The sequence below is a fragment of the Leucopleurus acutus genome, assembly GCF_964270905.1.
Source record: "Leucopleurus acutus genome assembly, chromosome: 1".
Classification (NCBI taxonomy): Eukaryota; Metazoa; Chordata; class Mammalia; order Artiodactyla; family Delphinidae; genus Leucopleurus; species Leucopleurus acutus.
The window spans coordinates 92,315,982-92,338,277 of NC_139142.1; the positions used below are offsets into that span (position 1 = coordinate 92,315,982).

Here is a 22,296-nt window from a genome sequence, read left to right on the forward strand (position 1 = left end):
TTCTTTGTCACAAGAGCCCTCCTGGCAATTAGCCTGGGGGTTGGGCGGGGTCCCGCGGGGTGCGGGGTGTCGGAAAGCAAATGTGAGAAACAGAGAGTAGGCGGAATGCCCCCAGGACCAGGAAGGAGAGATGGAATTCTGATTCGGCAGTGGCACCTGGTGCCCGCTACTAATAGGGCTGTCTCCCACTTAGGAGGTTCTCTATTGATATTAACAATCTGTAGTCTCTATAAGGCACTCTATTCGGGCAGCAATGAATAACACTAGCCCTGCGCCTGCATTATCTCCTCCAATCTTCTCAGCGTCTTCTAAGGTGTCTTACGGTCACCATTTTGATAAGATCACACCACGGGGGAGTCCAGCCTTGCCCCCAGACCTCCAGACTCGGGCGGAGAGGCGGCTGAGGCCCCAGTGAGCCGCAGATCCGCCTTCCCCGCCTTGGGAGGACCGCAGGGGCGGGCCTGGCGCGCAGGTGGCTGCACCCCGACGAGGGGGCGGGCTCAGCCGGCCGGTCGTGCCCCGAAACCCAGGCAGCCCAGACACCGCTCCACCTGCCCGAGAGCACGCAACGGTGCCGGCAGCCCAGGCGCTCCGCCGTCGCCCCCGCCTCGCAGAGCGCCCCTGTGCCGCCCGCCAGTCGTCCGCCCAGAGCCCGCCCCGACGCCGTGCTGCACGCCCGAAGCGCGCCCTCTGCCCTCGAGGGACCTGGGGCCCCGGCCGCCGTCATGCTGCCCGTCATCTACGCGGTCCTGGCGGGGGTGCTGCTACTGCCGCTACTGGTGAACCTCTGCTCCCCCTACTTCTTCCAGGACGTGAGCTACTTCCTGCGGTTGGCCAGGATGGCCCGGCAGGTGCGCAGCTATGGGCAGCGCCGGCCGGTGCGCACCATCCTCCACGCCTTTCTGGAGAGAGCACACCAGAGCCCGCACAAGCCGTTCCTGATCTTCCGCGACCAGACGCTCAGCTACGTGCAGGTGGACCGACGCAGCAACCAAGTGGCGAGGGCGCTGCGCGACCGCCTCGGCCTCCGGCAGGGAGAGTGCGTGGCGATATTCCTGGGCAACGAACCGGCCTACGTATGGCTGTGGCTGGGGCTGGCCAAGCTGGGCTGTGCCATGGCGTGCCTCAACTGTAACATCCGCGGCAAGTCCCTGCTGCACTGCTTCCAGTGCTGCGGGGCGAAGGTGCTCCTGGCCTCGCCAGGTGAGCCTGGGGACCGCCACGCCCTGGCACCGGGCTCCTCCGCGCCTTGACGAGCCCGCTGCAGCGTGGCGGCGTAGGGGTTAGGAGAGGGTGGGGTTCGGCTCGGAACTGCAGGTGTAGAGGGAAGGGATGGCAGCCCTTCCTGAAAACGCCAATTAATGATCATTAGAACCTTCTGTCGTGGAAGCTGACTGTGCCAGACCCTTTGTTAAGCACTTACACATACAGTGTTGCTGTGAATGCTCACACGGGTAGGGTTGACTTTATAGTTGAGACCGCTCAGGCCAGAGAGGTGGAGCCTTATGCCCCAGATAACAGAATTGAGAGGAGGAGGTTAACCAGATCTATCTACCTCCAGAATCCAAGCTCTTAACCAGGGCTGACAACATCTGCGTTGAAATGAAGAGGGTCGTGAGTGTGAATTCCGGAGGATCCAGAGAGACTGTTCTCACCTCTGCTGCTTGATTGGCTGTGTGATCATGGGAAAGTCACTTTCCCTCCCTGTATCTTGGTTTCCTCCTCTCTAATGGTCTTCAAGGCTGCTTCCAACTCTCAAATGCTGTTAGCCTCCCTGGATTCTCACGGCAGAGAGAAGGTGACCCCACCTACTCCCCAGGGAGAAGACTTTCGTTACCTGCTGCGGGCTCTGGTGACCCCCCATTACATCTATAGCAACAGTGACCTTTGGTTCTGTAGTTACCTTCTGCCACATTTCAACCAGACCCAAAGTGGTAACTTCATGCCCCAGTGGTCACCAGTTCAGGAAGAAACCAAGAACCTGTTACCCACAGGACTGCTGGGTTTCCCTTCCCAGAAATCTTGTCCCTGCACTTGAATAAGGACCAGGGGGTTGCTTCTCACTCTATCAGTAAGAGGAGGCCTAACCAGGTGCAGGCGAAAAGCCATGGAGGAATAGGGAGCCAGGAAGCCTCACCTTTCTGGAATGTCTTTCTGTGCCAAGCCCTATCCCACATGCTTTTATAACCCTGAGAACTAACATATCATTACCCTCTGCCGTACAACTGAGGAAACTTAAAATTCCGACCTAAGTCTGTCCAGTTTCAAAGCCCATGACTTTCCCTACGTTACGCTACCTTCCTCTACATGAATGGAAAGTGTCAGAGCTGGAAGAGACTAAGCATCCATCTGCTCTCCCCCTTCATTTCATAGCTGAGGAAACTGAAGCAAGCTAAGGAGTTCACCTAGTATCACACAAAGATGAGATGTCTGTTCACTTGTGGGAAACCAGGAAGCTTACACACCTGTTTCATAGGGCATAAAATAAACAATCCAAAAAAAAAATGAAGGCTTTGTATAAAAGTTTAAAAGCAGGGGGATAATTTTAAAGGCAGCCACATTATTTGAAGGGGATGGCTTTTCCTAGAAAATTCCCAACAATTTCTAGTTGCCTGGGAAAAGAGACAACTTCACTATTTAGTAACTGGAAGACTCTTAAGCCTATTACTTTACCAGTTGATTCAGAGGAAAGTCATTAGCACAGTGATCTGTGTACCACTTCAGGAGGAATTTAAATACTTTTTACCTGCATATTATCCCAGGCCCTCTGTGAGGGAGGTCAAAGACTGGGAGTTTTATTGACAAAGAAGCTTGGATTTAAATGACTATAATAGAGTTTGGTTCTGTAATCAAATCAGAAATACAGCCAGATATCTCCTTTCCCGCCCAGGCAACAGTCTTCTGTCATTGAGTATTATGCTTTGGTCAGTGTACATGGAAAGTATAATGAAATTCTGACATTCAGATCAAATTTGAACGGCACTCTCTACAGTAAACTGACCTTTGAGAGAGGCCACACATTTGAAAAACATTCTGTTTTTCCAAATCACTGAGAGACCATTACACAGCATGCAGAATTACACTCTGATCTGCAACTCTGATCTGCAAAGGGGGTAACAGAGTCCAAAGTTGCATGCTTGTTAATAAATGTGCCCATGCGTAAATGTGTTGAATGGACTGATTCTTAGAATTCTTTAAAGTTGGAAAGGATCTTAGAGATATTCTAATTTTATAATCCTCCAACTCTTAACGAGTGTGTTATACTGCAATAAAAAGTTTAGAAGAGTCACTTTAATGAGCGTAAGAATCACCTGGGAAGCTTATTTAAAAAAAAAAAAAAGGATTCCAGAGCCTCATCCCCCCAAAACACTGATTCGCAGGACTGTAGTGGGGCCCAGGAAAGTGTATTTTTATAGCAAGCCCCATGCCACCCCTAGATGATTTTGAAGCAAATCATCTAAGGACTAGACTTTGAGAAACAATCAGTCTAGTTCCCACTTGTTTAATAGTTGAATGAACAAAGGCCCAGAGGGGTGGTATCAATTCCCTAGGGTCAGAGAGAGCTGAGGACAGAACCCAATTTTCTTCTCACTTCTAGGACACTTTTTATATTCTATTACACCATCTGAACATGGTACAGAAAGATGAAAAGATTTAGAAATGTTGGAGGGGTGACAGTTCAACAGGGTTTGATTCTTTACTTCGAATTTCAGCCTCAGGGCTCATGGGCTAGTAAGAGCTCTTGAGTTTCAGCTATCTGTCAAATTCTGGAGTGTAGATAAAGGACCGGCACAGTGGTATTTATGATGAAGACTGATCTACTTGTCATGAATTTGGGGGACTCTTCACAAAGTTTAACAGGGCTCAACCTTATCAGGCATTTCAGTACCCAATTTTTCATCAGAACTTACTATACTTAGAGAAAACCAAAGACTCACAAACACTTCCCTGAATCAAACAGAACCACCCATCTCCCAGAGAATATAATCTTCCCTCTGTGGTACATTTCAGGATCCTTCTCCATAGAAGGGTACCGTGTATGTAATCACATGGAAAAATTGCCTTCAGCTATTGAAACCCACATAATGTTGTAGTTGATAGAAACCAATTTGTTGGGCCAGTAGTTTTTCAAGCAACTTCCCAAACATAGAATATGGGTAAAACAGCAAGCCATATTTAATTTCATACAACATAGGATGTTTTGTAAAAAAAAAATTTTTTTAAACACCCAAAAGGGCCCCCAAAATAGTAAGTTTGCTTTGTTTCCATTTATGCTAGCATTAAGATTGTCGCTAAGCTATCTCTTCTACTGGAAGAATAACTCATTCATCAGCTCACTGGCCAGGTCTGCATTGCACGGCTCAACAGAATCATGCACAGCTCCCCCAGTGCTGGCACTACTCTGGTACAAGGCTTTAGTAACAAAGATACTATGTCTTTCAAGACTGAGATCCAGAGAGGTTATAAAATATTCCAGATTATCTTTGACCTGGTTTTTCAGGGTTGTGAAAAATAAAATTGGACCTCCTTTAAACAATGTGATAAGATAAAATGCTTCCAATAGCTTTCAAAAGTGTTGCATCATTGAAAGTTCCAAAACAGGAGAACATTCTAAAACTAGTGTCAGGACCAAGGAGAACTCTCATCAAACAAACTTTTGAGGTTAGATGGAGAAAAGCAGATGGCACAACAATTTTGATATCACATCAAGAAATATTTAGAGAGTCCCCGCAAGGTACAAGCTAGTTGCCATGGTGGGATGGGGAGAGAAGCTGAATTAGTTCAAGGATCTTACAGTCCAGTAGAAGAACTAAGCCACATATACACAAATGATTGTGATGCCCAGGAGAATGTGATAAGTATGCTGGGAGACCTACCGAGTGCTGTGGAGGAAAAACAGCAGAGGGTGAAGGCTTCTTGGGGACACTGACACAGAGCTGGGGAAATGCACTTGTAGAGGGGGAAGTCTAGGCAAGAGGAGTCCAGAGGCAGTTTTCATCAGGTCCCCAACACCAGTGAGATGCTTCATGAAAGAGTTTTACTATGTAAGGACAACAGCAGGCTGGACTTAAATAATAGTCATTTTTAAGCTGTTTACTGAAGAGACTCTACTGTAGAGAAAATAGGGACTCAGAGAACCCAAGGAATGGCCAACAGCAGTGGCCTCACTTCCACGCAATGAGATAATTTTCTAGTGCAAACTTATTCAAGGATCAGGGCATAGAGATATCCTGTCTCCATTCCTCTTTCTGGGCTGCCCAAGGAGTAACTTAGATGTGTTGCTTCAATGCACTTTGTCTCAACGGCTTACAGTTTTCTCATATATCTTTGAATAATGCCCTAATAAGTAAATGTTTGTGGCATTAATGAGTTCCATCATTTTGGCTGGCTGTAACAGGCTTTCTTCTCCAAAGTCTAAGAACTATTGGGATGAGCATGACGGCATGAAAAATGATGTCAAAAAAATAAAAATATATCCTAATCTGAGAAAATCCATTTAGACCCAATCTCCCCCAGGCCCAGCCTCTCCTTACCACAGACTTGTTTTACCTCCCAGTTTACTTCTGGCAGAGGGCTACAAGAGAGAGGTGCTCTCTCTGGGACTCATTGCCAGAGAGGGAGCTGGTGATGAGCACAGGATGGGCTGGGGAGAGTCTGTGTCTAGGATGGTAGAGGACAGAAACCCAGACATCCAATGAAGAGTATATTCAACAGCTAGGATCCCAGCCAAGTAACCCAAGCTCTGAAGAGAGAGCTAGCTTAAAGATGTTCTCTAAAATTTTTCTTCTTGCCCTGCTAAAGGTGGCAAGGGGGTTGGTTGTACATCTCCATTCAAAAACAAAGGAGCACATTGCTGGCATATTTGGGAATGGTTATCAGTTTATTTTCTTGTTTAGAAACAAGAAGGGAGTGAAGAGGTAAAAACAAAATTAACTCTAAATCAGCTGTTTATGTTATTGAATCCGAAGAAGGATAGCGTTTGAATTACTCTGCATAAGGACTGTAATCGGCCAGTGTTTGAAAAGGACCCTCCCACAGCCTCTGAGAAAGAGGGAAGTACACAACCAGTAGACAGGTGACTTGGTTGCTTATGGATATCAAATGATTATAATTATGTAAGGCCTGGAATGACCTGGTAACCTCATGACGAGCCGTTACCCTTGATTCCAGGGCTATTTAGAACGCAAGACACTTTAACTGAGAGAAATGAAAAATAATATTAAGAAATTATATAATTATATAAATAGGAGATGAGTATGTACCTCCCTGTTAAAAATCTGCTTACTCCTAGTGGGACTTAACCTTGATTAAACATCTTTCTGACCTCAGGGTGCTTTGTGTTGTGGGGAAGAGGAGGGTGTGCATGCCTCTATTTCAAGGGTGTTCTAGCACATCTTGTTGAGGTAAAGACTAGACACTAGGTTATTAATTACTATCATTCCAAACTGCCAGGGATAGAAATGCAAAATCACAGTTACAAATGGTATTTTGAAAACTATTTTCAGTCTCTAAGGGCTGTGTTAGAACCAGTTTGTTTCAGTTGCCTTTCTGAATGAAGAAAAGATAAGTCTTCAATTCTGATTTGTTCATCCACCAACCATTTCACATCATCCTGAAATTCTGATCAAAACCCATTTCCTTTCATTGCCTTCTTTTCAGATCTTACTTTATTAGTAAACATTCCTGGGGTGTTTTATTTAACTAACTTGGTCAGTTACCCATTCAGTGAGGCAATCTAATAGCAGAACAAGCTGCTAGACTGAATGCTTTTCCTATCAAAAAGCAGCAGGTTTAGCCAGTAGCATCTTGCCACTTTGATGATGAAGACTGATTCAGCTCACCACCTGCCCTCTCCCCCTGCTTTCTAGGAATGGGCCTGTGTACTCAGAAATTTCTCTTCTTCCCCTTCTTAAAAATAAAAAAGGTTATGGGTGAGGGAGGAAAATTCCTATGCTACCCTGATTTCTTTTCTTTTCTTTTTAACAAAATGAATTTTGAGGAGGAGCAGTGATTTCATAATCAGTCGATTTTCCATCATCCAAAGGTGTACTGCTTTCTCTGAGGTTCTATTGCCATCCATAATTTCAGCCTAGACTAATGAAGAAGTGACAGATCCACTCTGCACCCTTTAGGCAACTTTCCTTGAATCCTACTTTTCATAAAGCTTAAGGTTATGCTCTTCATCAAAAAATGAATGAGGGATTATCCATATTACTATGTAAAGGCAGATCCACATGCTTTAACCAGCACTGAGCATGTCAAGTAGACAGTGTCTTACGAAAAATCAAGGCACTTTACCAACACTTGAACTTGAATGTCTAGTACGAGGCGGTGGGACCCCAGAAGCCTGGTATAATTCTTTTCATTTTGTATATAACCTTCCATACATAGACTCACTGAGCTTCTGTCCTCGTTTGTAAAAACAGGGTTACCATCACCTATAACACAGGGTCATTGTGAAAATTATGCGAGGTGATGTATGTAAAGCTACTATACAAATCTTTCTCCACAAATGAAATTTGTAAATCTTTTATCACTAAGAATGCAAGTTGTGGTGGAAGCTGTGATATGCTGCCCAAATCCCCACTCCAGGACTGAGGTACTCATTCCTCAGCTGCTGAAAGCATTGGTAGCTGACAGCTGTCAGCTAAGAGCCTTTCCAGGGCTTGCCCTTGGTTCAAGAAAGCTGCTTTGCCCAAGGTCAAGCACTACCACCCCTAATCTGCATCCAGTGACTGGTTAGTGGGTAGGCACGGAGGTAGAATCCACTTCACTTCATTTGGGACAACCTGAAGGGCCATTCTGGGCCCAGAGTCCCTGTAGGATCAATTGAGGGAGGCCACTGTGTGACTGCAGCACAGTGCAAGTTCTCCCTCTATCCAGTCTACTTCCCGTGCAACCCCACAGGTGTCATTCCCGAGAGCACTCCTACACACAAATCTCAGAGTCCCAGGGAGCTCAACCTGCGACAAGTAGATTTATTTGATCTTACATGTCCCTGTTGATTGCCACTTTTATCTTAAGTAAGCAGACTTTACAGTAAGAATTACAAAAAAAATACACGTGTGAAGCAGAAAACATGGGGCCCAATCATGTTTAGAAAAGACACTAAATATCAAATACAGAGTTAATGAGTTGCATTCACATCCAGAATTTCCCTTCAAATTTCAGTTTATATGTGTGTGTATAGATATGTTTATATAAATATTAGCATATTTAGTTTAAGGGAAGAAAGGCTGCTACCATAGGACATATGAGGTATGCCCTGACATGGCTGGCGAGCCACTGGAACCTCAAGTCAATGTCCAAATGCAAATTCTGCACCGACAGCCCAGAAGCCATGTAGGGAAATTGTGTTGGGCAGGGGCAATGGCCTTTCCTTCACATAAGCTGACCTCTAAGAAAGGTCAGGGCTCACAAACCAAAAGCCTGCAGAAGGCCAGGTAGGAACATGAGGGAAGTAGAGGATACAATTTGCCAAATTGCTTGAACTGTGATCAAGCATGATACCTGCTTAATTACATCTCCTTTTACTTTTACTATTACTATTATTAATTTTTGATATATCACTAATGCCTGAGTAAATTTTCTTTTAAAAAATTACAGAAAAAATTAAAGTCCCTTTTGACCTATAATTTTTCTCTCATCAAGAGTGTTACCAAATCTAGCCTATTCTACCTCCCAAACATCTTTAAAATGCATCTACTTCTCTCTACCCTCTGCTGCTACTTTAATGCAAACAAGCTTGCTCTACCAAATGGTCTCCCTACCTCTGGTCTTGCCCCCTCCAACCCATTTACCTGACCTAAGCCAGGAACCTGGTCCCAACCTACATCCCAGTTTCTTCTCCCAACCTTCTTTCCCTCCCATTCTACACTCCAGTCAGCTTTATCCTCTTTTAGCTACTTTGGCACCATGCTGTTTGCATCTGGGTCTTTGCATAAGCTGTCCCCTCAGCTACAAACAGGCTCAGTTGCTCTCAGTGGATCTTCATCTTGCCAACTCCTGCTCACGCTTCAGATCTCAGTTTAGATAACACTTCCTATGGGTTGTCTTTGTGGCCCTCCCCTATGCTTCCAAAACACCACCTCCCTCCCCTCCTGTGACACCTATGACACCTTATTTTAACGGATTATTTCTTTGTTTGTTTCTTCCCCCACTAGATCTGGGCTCTATGAAAACAGGGACAGTATCTGGTTTACTCACTGCTGTATCCAGTGCTTAGAACCATGCACATAGGGAACAGTCTTTAAATAGATGTTGAATAAATGTTGGGAAAGAGAGAGGGAAGGAGTGAGAAATAATCCAGGTAACTTATGAACGATTTAACTCAGTAGCCTCAGTCTCAGGTGAAGGGAGAGAGGGAGAAAGATTTCTTACTTCTTTAAGTAGCAACAGAAGTTTTGTTTTATTTTTAATTTGCTTTTGTAGTCCCTTACTTGTATGCAAGGCATACCCCTATCACAAAAATGATTTAATTTTGCATTTTATTTTATGAGAGGTTTATCAACTCACAGTATTGCAATATCTAAATCCTTTAAAATCAACAGCTTTAGCTTATTCCTCTGTCTCTTCCACATTGACTAATACAATACTTTGTGCAGATTCTTTCAACTGTAAACATTTATTGGGAACTTATCTAGTGGTGGAGGGGTTGCCAAGATGATTATATTATAATCCCTTAACCTCAAAATTTTCACTGTCAAATACAGGAGAAAAAGAACTGAAGCGTGTCACACTACGTACTAAACACATGTGATAGAAGTATATGCAAGCTCCTGTGGGAGCACTATAGAGCTAAGTACAAAGAGGCTGAGTCTTGAAGGATGAGCAGGAGTTTTCACAGTGACCGGGAACTGAAGGGCATTCCGTGCAGATGAAATCACCTGGACAAAGATAGTAAGATGTGAGAATTATGGGTACACTCACTTCCCATAGATCAGTGTGGTTAGAGGAAAGGGGACAAGAGGTAGATAGAAGGAGATGACATCAGAAAAGTCAGGGAGGGGACCATAGACTGTGAAGGACCTCAGGACCTCACACACTGCATAGAGAGTGGCTTCTGTCACAAAGGAAGCCATTGAAGGATTTTAAACAGGGCAGGAACAGGAAGTTGGGGAGTGCTGTCACTGATATTGGAAGCAGGGAGAGGTTAGAGGCAAGGAGATCGGTCAGGAGGCAACTGCAATGATCTAGCTAGGAAATAATGAGGGTCTGAACCAAGGCATTGGCAAGGGACATTAGCACTCCAGTTATTGTTTCTACAACAGTAATATTTTTGATGATCTTCTCAAAATACTGAAGAACTACAGAGGAGTCAAAATACAAGAGGAGAGAAGAGTTAGGAGAGAAGAGCAACAAAAGGGATAAGCTGATCTGATGGAGGTTGAAAATAAATTGACGTAAGGACTTCCCTGGTGGTGCAGTGGTTAAGAATCCGCCTGCCACTCTCTCCACCATGTAAGGACACAGCAAGAAGATGGTTATCTGTACACCAGGAAGAGAGCTCTCACCAGAACCTGACCCTTGTGGTACCCTGATCTTGGACTACCAGCTTCCAGAACTTTTGAACTCTAAAAGAAGGCAGCCCAATCCTGCAGCCTGTGGAACAAAAACCACATTCACAGAAAGACAGACAAGATGAAAATGCAGAGGGCTATGTACCAGATGAAGGAACAAGATAAAACCCCAGAAAAACAACTAAATAAAGTGGAGACAGGCAACCTTCCAGAAAAAGAATTCAGAATAATGATAGTGAAGATGATCCAGGACCTCGGGAAAAAAATGGAGGCAAAGATTGAGAAGATGCAAGAAATGTTTAACATAGACCTAGAAGAATTAAAGAACAAACAAACAGAGATGAACAATACAATAACTGAAATGAAAACTACACTACAAGGAATCAATAGCAGAATAACTGAGGCAGAAGAACAGATAAGTGACCTAGAAGACAGAATGGTGGAATTCACTGCTGCGGAACAGAATAAAGAAAAAAGAATGAAAAGAAATGAGAGAGCCTAAGAGACCTCTGGGACAACATTAAGTGCAACAACATTCGCATTATAGGGGTCCCAGAAGGAGAAAGGACCAGAGAAAATATGTGCAGAGATTATAGTTGAAAACTTCCCTAACATGGGAAAGGAAATAGCCACCCAAGTGCAGGAAGTGCAGCAAGCCCCGTACAGGACAAACCCAAGGAGAAACACACCGAGACACATAGTAATCAAACTGGCAAAAATTAAAGACAAAGAAAAATTATTGAAAGCAGCAAGGAAAAAACGGCAAATAACACACAAGGGAACTCCCATAAGGTTAACAGCTGATGTCTCAACAGAAACTCCACAAGCCACAAGGGAGTGGCATGATATACTTAAAGTGATGAAAGGGAAGAACCTACAACCAAGATTACTCTACCCAGCAAGGATCTCATTCAGATTCGATGGAGAAATCAAAAGCTTTACAGACAAGCAAGAGCAAAGAGAATTCAGCACCACCAATCCAGCTCTACAGAAAATGCTAAAGGAATTTCTGTAAGTGAGAAACACAAGAGAAGAAAAGGACCTACAAAAACAAACCCAAAACAATTAAGAAAATGGGGATAGGAACATACTTATCAATAATTGCCTTAAATATGAATATATTAAATGCTCCAACCAAAAGATGCAGGCTTGCTGAATGGATGCAAAAACAAGACCAATCTATATGCTGTCTACAAGAGACTCACTTCAGATCTAGGGACACATACAGACTGAAAGTGAGGGGATGGAAAAAGACATTCCATGCAAAAGGAAATCAAAAGAAACCTGGAGCAGCAATACTCATATCAGAAAAAATAGACTTGAAAATAAAGAATGTTACAAGAGACAAGGAAGGACACTACATTATGATCAAGGGATCAATCCAAGAAGTAGATATAACAATTATAAACATATATGCACCCAACATGGGAGCACCTCAATACATAAGGCAACTGCTAACAGCTGTAAAAGAGGAAATGGACAGTAACAGAATAATAGTGGAGGACTTTAAACCTCACTTACACCAATGGACAGATCATCCAAAATGAAAATAAATAAGAAAACAGAAGCTTTAAATGACACAATAGGTCAGATAGATTTAATTGATATTTATAGGACATTCCATCAAAAAACAGCAGATTACACTTCCTTCTCAAGTGCGCATGGAACATTCTCCAAGATAGATCACATCTTGGGTAACAAATTAAGCCTCAGTAAATTTAAGAAAATTAATATCATATCAAGCACCGTTTCTGGCCACAATGCTATGAGATTAGAAACGAATTACAGGGAAAAAAATGTAAAAAGCACAAACACATGGAGGCTAAACAATACGTTACTAAAATAACCAAGAGATCACGGAAGAAATAAAAGAGGAAATCAAAAAATACCTAGCGAAAAATGACAATGAAAACACAACAATCCAAAACCTATGGGATGCAGCAAAAGCAGTTCAAAGAGGGAAGTTTATAGCTATACAAGCCTACCTCAAGAAACAAGAAAAAGTCTCAAATAAACAATATAGCCTTACACCTAAAGGAGCTAGAGAGAGAAGAACAAACAAAACCCAAAGTTAGCAGAAGGAAAGAAATCATAAAGATCAGAGCAGAAATAAATGAAATAGAAACAAAGAAAACAATAGCAAAGATCAATAAAACTAAAAGCTGGTTCTATGAGAAGATAAACAAAATTGATAAACCATTAGCCAGACTCATCAAGAAAAAGAGGGAGAGGACTCAAATCAATAAAATTAGAAATGAAAAAGGAGAAGTTACAACAGACACCACAGAAATACAAAGCATCCTAAGAGACGACTACAAGCAACTCTATGCCAATAAAATGGACGACCTGGAAGAAATGGACAAATTCTTACAAAGGTATAACCTTCCAAGACTGAACCAGGAAGAAATAGAAAATATGAATAGACAAATCACAAGTAATGAAATTGAAACTGTGGTTAAAAATCTTCCAACAAACAAAAGTCCAGGACCAGATGGGTGCACAGGCAAATTCTATCAAACATTTAGAGCAGAGCTAACCCCATCCTTCTCAAACTCTTCCAAAAAGTTGCAAGGAAGGAACACTCCCAAACTCATTCTATGAGGCCACCATCACCCTGATACCAAAACCAGACAAAGATACTAAAAAAAAAAGAAAATTACAGACCAGTATCACTGATGAATATAGATGCAAAAGTCCTCAACAAAATACTAGCAAACAGAATCCAACAACACATTAAAAGGATCATACAACATGATCAAGTGGGTTTTATCCCAGAAATGCACGGATTCTTCAGTATACACAAATCAGTCAATGTGATACACGATATTAACAAATTGAAGAATAAAAACCATATGATCATCTCAATAGATGCAGAAAAAGCTTTTGACCAAATTCAACACCAATTTATGATAAAAACTCTCCAGCAAGTGGGCATAGAGGGAACCTACCTCAACATAATAAAGGCCATCTACGACAAACCCACAGCAAACATCATTCTCAATGGTGAAAAACTGAAAGCATTTCCTCTCAGATCAGGAACAAGACAAGGATGTCCACTCTCACCACTATTATTCAACATAGTTTTGGAAGCCCTAGCCACGGCAATCAGAGAAGAAAAAGAAATAAAAGGAATACAAATTGGAAAAGAAGAAGTAAAACTGTCATTGTTAGCAGATGACATGATACTATACATAGAGAATCCTAAAGATGCCACCAGAAAACTACTAGAGCTAATCAATGAATTTGGTAAAATTGCAGGATACAAAATTAATGCACAGACATCTCTTGCATTCCTATACACTAATGATGAAAATTCTGAAAGAGAAATTAAGAAAACACTCCCATTTGCCATTGCAACAAGAAGAATAAAATATCTAGGAATAAACCTACCTAGGGAAATAAAAGACCTGTATGCAGAAAACTATAAGGCACTGATGAAAGAAATTAAATATGATACCAACAGATGGAGAGATATACCATGCTCTTGGATTGGAAGAATCAATATTGTGAAAATGACTATACTACCCAAAGCAATCTACAGATTCAATGCAATCCCTATCAAATTATCAATGGCACTTTTTATGGAACTAGAACAAAAAAATCTTAAAATTTGTATGGAGACACAAAACACCCCAAATAGCCAAAGCAGTCTTGAGGTAAAATAAACAGAGCTGGAGGAATCAGATTCCCTGATTTCAGACTATACTACAAAGCTACAGTAATCAAGACAATATGGTACTGGCACAAATACAGAAACATAGATCAGTGGAACAAGATAGAAAGCCCAGAGGTAAACCCAAGCACCTATGGTCAACTAATCTATGACAAAGGAGGCAAGGATATAAAATGGAATAAAGACAGTCTCTTCAATAAGTGGTGCTGGGAAAACTGGACAGCTACGTGTAAAAGAATGAAATTAGAACACTCCTTAACACCATACACAAAAATAAACTCAAAATGGATTAAAGACCTAAATGTAAGACCGGACACTATAAAACTCTTAGAGGAAAACATAGGAAGAACACTCTTTGACATAATCACAGCAAAATCTTTTTTGATCCACCTCCTAGAGTAATGGAAATAAAAACAAAAATAAACAAATGGGACCTAATAAAACTTAAAAGCTTTCGCATAGCAAAGGAAACCATAAACAAGATGAAAAGACAACCCTCAGAATGGGAGAAAATATTTGCAAACGAATCAACGGACAAAGGATTAATCTCCAAAATATATAAACAGCTCATGCAGCTCAATATTACAAAAACAACCCAATCCAAAAATGGGCAGAGTCGTAAATAGACATTTCTCCAAAGAAGACATACAGATGGCCAAGAAGCACCTGAAAAGCTGCTCAACATCACTAATTATTAGAGATATGCAAATCAAAACTACAATGAGGTATCACCTCACACCAGTTAGAATGGGTTTCATCAGAAAATCTACAAACAACAAATGCTGGAGAGGGTGTGGAGAAAAGGGAACCCTCTTTCACTGTTGGTGGGCATGTAAATTGATACAGCCACTATGGAGAACAGTATGGAGGTTCCTTAAAAAACTAAAAATAGAATTACCATATGATTCAGCAATCCCACTACTGGGCATACACCCAGAGAAAACCACAATTCAAAAAGACCCATGCACCCCAATGTTCATTGCAGCACTATTTACAATAGCCAGGTCATGGAAGCAACCTAAATGCCCATTGACAGACGAATGGATAAAGAAGATGTGGTACATATATACAATGGAATATTACTCAGCCATAGAAAGGAATGAAATTGGGTCATTTGTTGAGACGTGGATGGATCTAGAGACTGTCATACAGAGTGAAGTAAGTCAGAAAGAGAAAAACAAATATCGTATATTAATGCATATATGTGGAACCTAGAAAAATGGTACAGATGAACTGGTTTGCAGGGCAGAAATTGAGACACAGATGTAGAGAACAAACGTCGGGACACCAAGCGGGGAAAGCCACAGGGGGATGGGGGGGTGGTGGTGTGATGAACTGGGCGATTGGGATTGACATGTATACACTGATGTGTATAAAATGGATGACTAATAAGAACCTGCTGTATAAAAAAAATAATAAAATTCAAATAAAAAAAAGAATCTGCCTGCCAATGAAGGGGACACAGGTTCGAGCACTGGTCCAGGAAGATCCCACATGCCGTGGAGCAACTAATCCCATGAGCCACAACTACTGAGCCTGTGCTCTAGAGCCTGTGAACCACAAGTACTGAGTCCACGTGCCACAACTACTGAAGCCCGTGTGCCTAGTGCCCGAGCTCCACCACAAGAGAAGCCACCGCAATGAGAAGCCCATGCACCGCAATGAAGAGTAACCCCTGCTCTCCGCAACTAGAGAAAGCCCGTGCGCAGCAACAAAGACCCAATGCAGCCAAAGATAATAAACAAATACATAAATTTATTTTTTTTAAAAAAGAACTGAGGCGAAGTACATTAAGGAATGATGGCCAATAGAAACTCCAGGAGAAAACTGTTCAAGAAGGGAAAGATGATTATTGTGTGTTACTTCGCTCTGCAGTCATATTTACAAATAATTACATTGTCATAATCTTGTCAATCCTGATGATTGGTTCTAGAGCTTCTAGAGCCAACACACAGACAAAGCTAGGAAGACAAAATTATAGTCTCAGAATAGATGTAAATAAAGTGAACATAATAACTGTTGGGGGTGGACAAGGGGGATGGGGATCAAAAATGATAAGTCAAGAGGGAGCAGGAAAAGCACATAATTTGGTGATGGAGAAGTGATTGCTAGAAGAAACAGCTAAAAAAACTTGAAAGTCATTGCCTCTAGGCAGCAGGTTTATTTGTGAGATAAGGGCCTGTTGATTTTCATTATAAACTCTTTTGTACTATTTGATTTATATTTGTCAGGTGTATGATTGTTTTGGTTAAAAAGTTTTAAAACTTTTTAAATGCATCTATCGAGATGATATCTCATGTCTTGATGGAGACATCATACATAAACATGTGAAAAACACAGTATATAAGATGAATCAGGTTTAGCCTCCCTAAGGTAATTCCCTGGGATATTGAGTCACCTTCCTATTAAGGATAGGCCTATTCACTTCAGTTATCACCATTCAAAACAAATAAGCTTAAAGACCATCTCATCTTATGGTTTAGCGACACAAAAATCCAAGTAGCAAACCTGAAATGTGGTTTGCATATTACATGAATGCCTTTTAAATTTTTTGACCTAGGGCTTCCCTGGTGGCGCAGTGGTTGAGAGTCCGCCTGCCGATGCAGGGCATGCGGGTTCGTGCCCCGGTCCGGGAAGATCCCACATGCCGCGGAGCGGCTGGGCCTGTGAGCCATGGCCGCTGAGCTTGCACGTCTGGAGCCTGTGCTCCGCAACGGGAGAGGCCACAACAGTGAGAGGCCCGTGTACAGCAAAAAAAAAAAAAATGTTTTGACCTTGACCCACTGTAAAAACTACACTTTTGTGTGACTCAGCACACACACACTCACATAGCTGAAACGAAACTTAAAAAAAAACCTCTTCCTGTGTGTGATATGCTCTGAAAATTTCTATTTCATTCTATTTTATTTTTTAGAATAATGGTCACTTTAAATGATTTTAACAATCCACTGCTGTATTATGACCCATAGTTTGAAAAATGTGCTAATCGATCCATTTTTTTCTTAGGCCAGAGAATGTGCTTGTGAGATTTGGAGCTTATGTCTCAGATCAGCTGAACCTTCCTAGTAGAACTACTTGCTGCTGATATGTTAAAAAAATGTGTTATATAAAATTAGCTTCTATCATCTTTGTTAGTAGCATGGCTCCCCTGCTTTCATTTCTCTTTTTCCTTAAAATTTTCTTTTTTTTTATCACTGGTCCTGTGGGGCACATATTAGGAATAACTATATATATATATCAGATATGCATAAAAGTCATACACTTACATAATCTTGGTTTTTACCCATATGTCCATTTGTTTGCACTTGCCATGTAAAATACAGACTTCAGCCAACCATCTGCTGCTTATGAAACCATTAAAATCCAACCTCCCCTCAAATATTGGGATCTTGGGATATTTTCAAATTTGGTAAATTCCATGTTAAAAATGCATAACTCTAAGTATCACTATATCTACACATTTTAGCAAAGTTTAGGGAAAACAAAATCACTGCAAAATTTATTGCACTAATAGACTTGAATGAACTAATTTAGTTTGTTTGGATTTTTTGTCTCATTAAATTAAGAACTACAAGAAGCTGTTGAAGAGGTGCTGCCAAGCCTGAAAAAAGATGGTGTGGCCATCTATTACGTGAGCAGAAGTTCTAACACCGATGGGGTCGACTCTTTCTTAGACAAAGTGGATGAAGTGTCAACTGAATCCATCCCAGAGTCCTGGAGGTCGGAAGTGACCTTTTCCACTCCTGCCTTATACATTTATACTTCTGGAACCACAGGTAAAAATAAAGAGAGGATTCTCCAAGAAATGGACCTATCCTGAAAGTGTTAAATGTTAGGTTAGATTTTCAAATGCTCTCTTTCTTTGGCAAAACTAATCAGATAACTAATACTTCAGGGGATTTAGCTCTTTGCCTGTGGGAACTGATCTTGTTTCATAGCATATGAAACCATTTGGGTTTCTCTAAGCTATGCATACCTCCCCCTACTTGGTGTATAGAACAGATAAAGAGGTTAACCAAGAACTACAAAAATAGTTATGATGATGGATAAGATTTGGCACTGAATAGGTTGTTGGAATTTTTTTAATGATTGCTGCATTTTGATTATATTATATCCAGAGTCCATATATAATGTATAACCAATTATAAATGGACCACCAAAGAAGACTGCAGAACAATAATGGGGTTATATTTATACAAATATTTTGACCACTATCTTTCCAAGCAAGACTGACTTGGAGCTGTTGGTGCTGTGGGTGTAGGATGGCTCTTAGCTGAGGGCCTAAAATAATGTATTTCATCAAATCTAGGATGCTTTACACCTTCAGTGTAAGCTGCACCACTATTTTGTAAGCCACTAAGAGAAAACACTGCCAATTATCGGTGTTGCTGGAACCCTGCTACATGGAACAGGCAATATTAAAGGTAGGATGTACTAGGTGATCTTTTAGGAGCTTTACGGCATTTGTTCATACAATTCTCCCACCACTCCCACCCACAACTGCAGGTGGATACTACTCTTATTCCTATTTTACAGATTCAGAAACCGATGCTTAGAGAGGTTAAGAACTTTCCAAGATCAGAAGTAGAAGTGTCAGGATTCACCTTGGTAGGCTGACTCCACAGCTCATGCAACTGACCACTCTGCCAGAACACCTCCTAGTTCATCCATTTAACAGCTATTTGGTGTCTGCCTATTCTAGGCCAGGGGAAATGTTACCAAAACGTAATCAAATGAAGCCTGAGTGATATATTTAAGAGGAGGGCAGGAAGCTAGCCCCAGCATGCTAATTATTAATATTGGGAAGTTGACTATGTGAATCATTTATCTCTTTTGGTTAAAATTTTAACTTAAGCAGGTAATACAAACATGCATTCTCCTTGTAAAATTCTGTTAAGACCGTACAGAAAACCTGAACGGACTTTTTGGCCAACCAATAGATAAGGGTTCCTTTGAGCCTCATGAGGAGGGGTGGCTGGGGATGACCTATTAAAGCTGATTCCCAGAGCATAATGTCTGTCACTGTTTTGTCAAAAGTTATATATCGCCATGCCAACAGAATGGTAGGATGACACAGTTAACCAAATGCTTCCACTACATCCAGACACTACGTTAATATATGGAAATTTTACCTTCATTTTTAATAGAATGGTAAAACTAAACTGAAAACTTTGGTTTGGGAAATAATTGAGATAAAACAAGCCCTTTTAGTTAGTGACTGGGTGTTCTAGTCTTAATACTATGTAGGTAAGTATATAGTATTAAGATACTTCTTCACAATTGCAGGTTTTGACATCAAATATAAAACCCATTTTAGGGGAAAACGAGAATAAGCAGTCTTTAATTTAATCCTATAATTCAGAATTTAGATTTAATTGGAATATAATTGGGTTGATGTTTATATTACTTTTCTTCTTCTCTCTGAATAAAATATTTGTTAAGTTACTCTTCCAAACATTAATTAAAAGAATTCATTTAAGCAATCAGAGAACAAAATGTTTTCCTTGTTCCTCAAAGGCAGTCAGTAGCACAAAATTATATAATAGTTACCAGATATTCTTATTTCTTCATTAAAAATTTTAATTAGGAAAGTTTCTGAAAGTACTTCAAACCAGCAAAGGATGTGCATTTCTTTTTGTTCTTTTTTTTAAATATAATTCAGAACTTTTACTATCTGGACAATTTTTTTCCAAGGTGAATATAATTGATTTATTGATGCTTTCTTCTGTTTCAACAAAGACCATGAATTGTGAATTGTGTTTATGATGATGGTAGTTTGCCAGCCATACTGCTTTGCCTTATAACAAATTACTTTTATTCAGGCAATATCCAGCTAAGGTACCATCAAATATTGAAGCATCTGAATCTACAGAGAATTGCCTTCCTCTTCCCAAAGCCAGTTTACCCACTCAGGTCTTAAACTCTAGCCCCAGCCCCTTGGTAATGACTTCATGCCCTTCCCAACTGAACTGACTCCCATGGGAAACAATATAAGCATACTCTTTTAATTGAGTCTTACAAAAAACTTACATAAATTATAGTTAAGAAAATGCAAATGTACTTAGTGTAATAATACTACACTGAGATACCATTTTTCACCTTTTAGATTGGCAAAAATCCCAACATTTGAAAGGATACCTTGGAAGGGCTATGAGGAAACAGGTGCACTCAGGTATTACTGATGGGAGAGTAAATGGGGACAGCCCTTATAACAGGCAATGTGGCAGTGTCTATCAAAATTACAAAGACATATCTTTTGACCTAGCAGTCTCACACCAGCAAATTTATCCTACAGACGGAGCATCATTCATAGTGCACAGTGCCATGTGGACCAGGTTATTCACTGCAGCGTCATTTGAAATCGCAAAATAATATGAATAAGTTATAACACACACACAAAGGACTTGATGCAGCTGAGAGTGAGAGTAAATGAATGAAAAAATAGGAGAAAGTTCTACATACAAATATGGACAGAACTCCAGAATACATTAAGTGGAGCAGGGACAAGTGCAGAAAAGTGTGCTTTTTTTAAAATGGGGGAAAGGGCAAGAACATATGAGTAAATGAGCTTATATTTGTATAAAGAAACTCTAGAACAGTACATAAGAAATTCATAAAAGTGGTTATGAAGGAAGGAGATAGGATGGATAGGCTATTTACTCTTTCTGAATCTCAGCTTTCTCATCTGCAAATTAGAGAATATAATTCTACTTATTAATTATGAGAATTAAATGAAATTTTGAAAATACAGTTGACACTTGAACAATGTGCAGGTTAGGGGTACTGACCCTCCACACAGTTGAAGATATGCATATACCTTATAGAAGGCCCTCCATATAGGTTCCTAGGTATCTGCAATTTTTCGTTCATGGATTCAATCAACCATGGATATATTTACTATTGAAAAAATCCTCCTATAAGTGGCCCCGAGCCATTCAAACCCCTGTTGTTCAAGGATCAACTATACCTTGCAAGGTGGTAGACCAGAGAAGAAATTCAATAGACATTCTTTCCTTTTTTCTCAACTTACTACTGTAATAACCATCTAACTCAGAGATCAGCAAACTATGGCCTGTGGGCCACAAACAGCCCCGCCACCTGTTTTGTAAATAAAGTTTTATGGCAAAAGAGCCAAGTTTGTTCCTTTTTGTGTGTGGCTGCTTTCAGCTATAATAGCAGAGTTGAGTAGTTGCAATAGAGACTATGACCCTGCAAAGCCTAAAACATTTACCATCTGGTTCTTTACAGAAAAAAATTGCCAACTTCTGGTGTAACTGAATGCAATCCTCTAATCACCAGCTGATGAATCTTCCTAAGCCACATCTCTCTCCCAGACCACATGTCTGTAAATGACCACTCTTGGTTCACTCATGGCTTCTCTTGTGTTTACAAAGGTCTCCCGAAAGCTGCAATGATCAATCATCTTCGCACTTGGTATGGAGCCAACCTTGCTGCTACCAGCGGGATAACGGAGAATGACGTAGTCTATACCACCCTACCCTTGTACCACAGTGCTGCGCTTTTGGTTGGCTTACATGGATGTATCCTGACTGGTAAGCTTTTTCTCTCAACAAGGTGTTGGAGCCCAGTACACATTCAATGTGCTCATAAGGAAAAGTAATACAAAATTTGCTACTTTCCTGTGTGCCCAGAATGGTGTTTAATTCCATGTTGATAACTAGCTTGTTTGGCTCACAATAGCAAGCATCCAAAAGAATTTATAGGGAATTCCCTGGTGGTCCACTGGTTAGGACTCCATGCTTTCAATGCCAAGGGCCCGGGTTCAATCCCTGGTTGGGGAACTAAGATCCCACGTGGCAAAATAAATAAATAAATAAAAAGAATTTATATTTTCTCATGCCTGCTTGTCTAGTAATATAATGCTATAATTGTTCAGTATATCAAAGAGGAAACTTCTTTAAAATATTTTAGGTCTTTATCCAGGTTAAGGTACTTGATCCTTTGATTCCATAAATAATTCTCCTATGTCATTTCTGTCTTCAGAAATCTGCATGTTGATCTCCATTAGCATCTGATTTAAACTTCTCATTCAGTTGTCCCATTCTACTTTATTCTTCCCTACTTCTGCAGGTCCTCAGCTCT

At 41.0% G+C, this 22,296-nt stretch overlaps 1 protein-coding gene across 1 annotated transcript in view; it reads left to right on the top strand.

The window, feature by feature from the left end:
- The first annotated feature begins 521 nt into the window (after positions 1-521).
- The window catches only part of SLC27A2 (solute carrier family 27 member 2), a 54,866-nt gene continuing 33,091 nt past the window's right edge, over positions 522-22,296 (top strand). Inside the window, exons 1-3 of the mRNA XM_082859141.1 lie at positions 522-1,203; positions 17,760-17,969; positions 21,588-21,746. Coding sequence (XP_082715267.1) covers positions 726-1,203; positions 17,760-17,969; positions 21,588-21,746 — 847 coding nt within the window. The 5' untranslated portion in view covers positions 522-725. The remainder of the gene's footprint in view (positions 1,204-17,759; positions 17,970-21,587; positions 21,747-22,296) is intronic.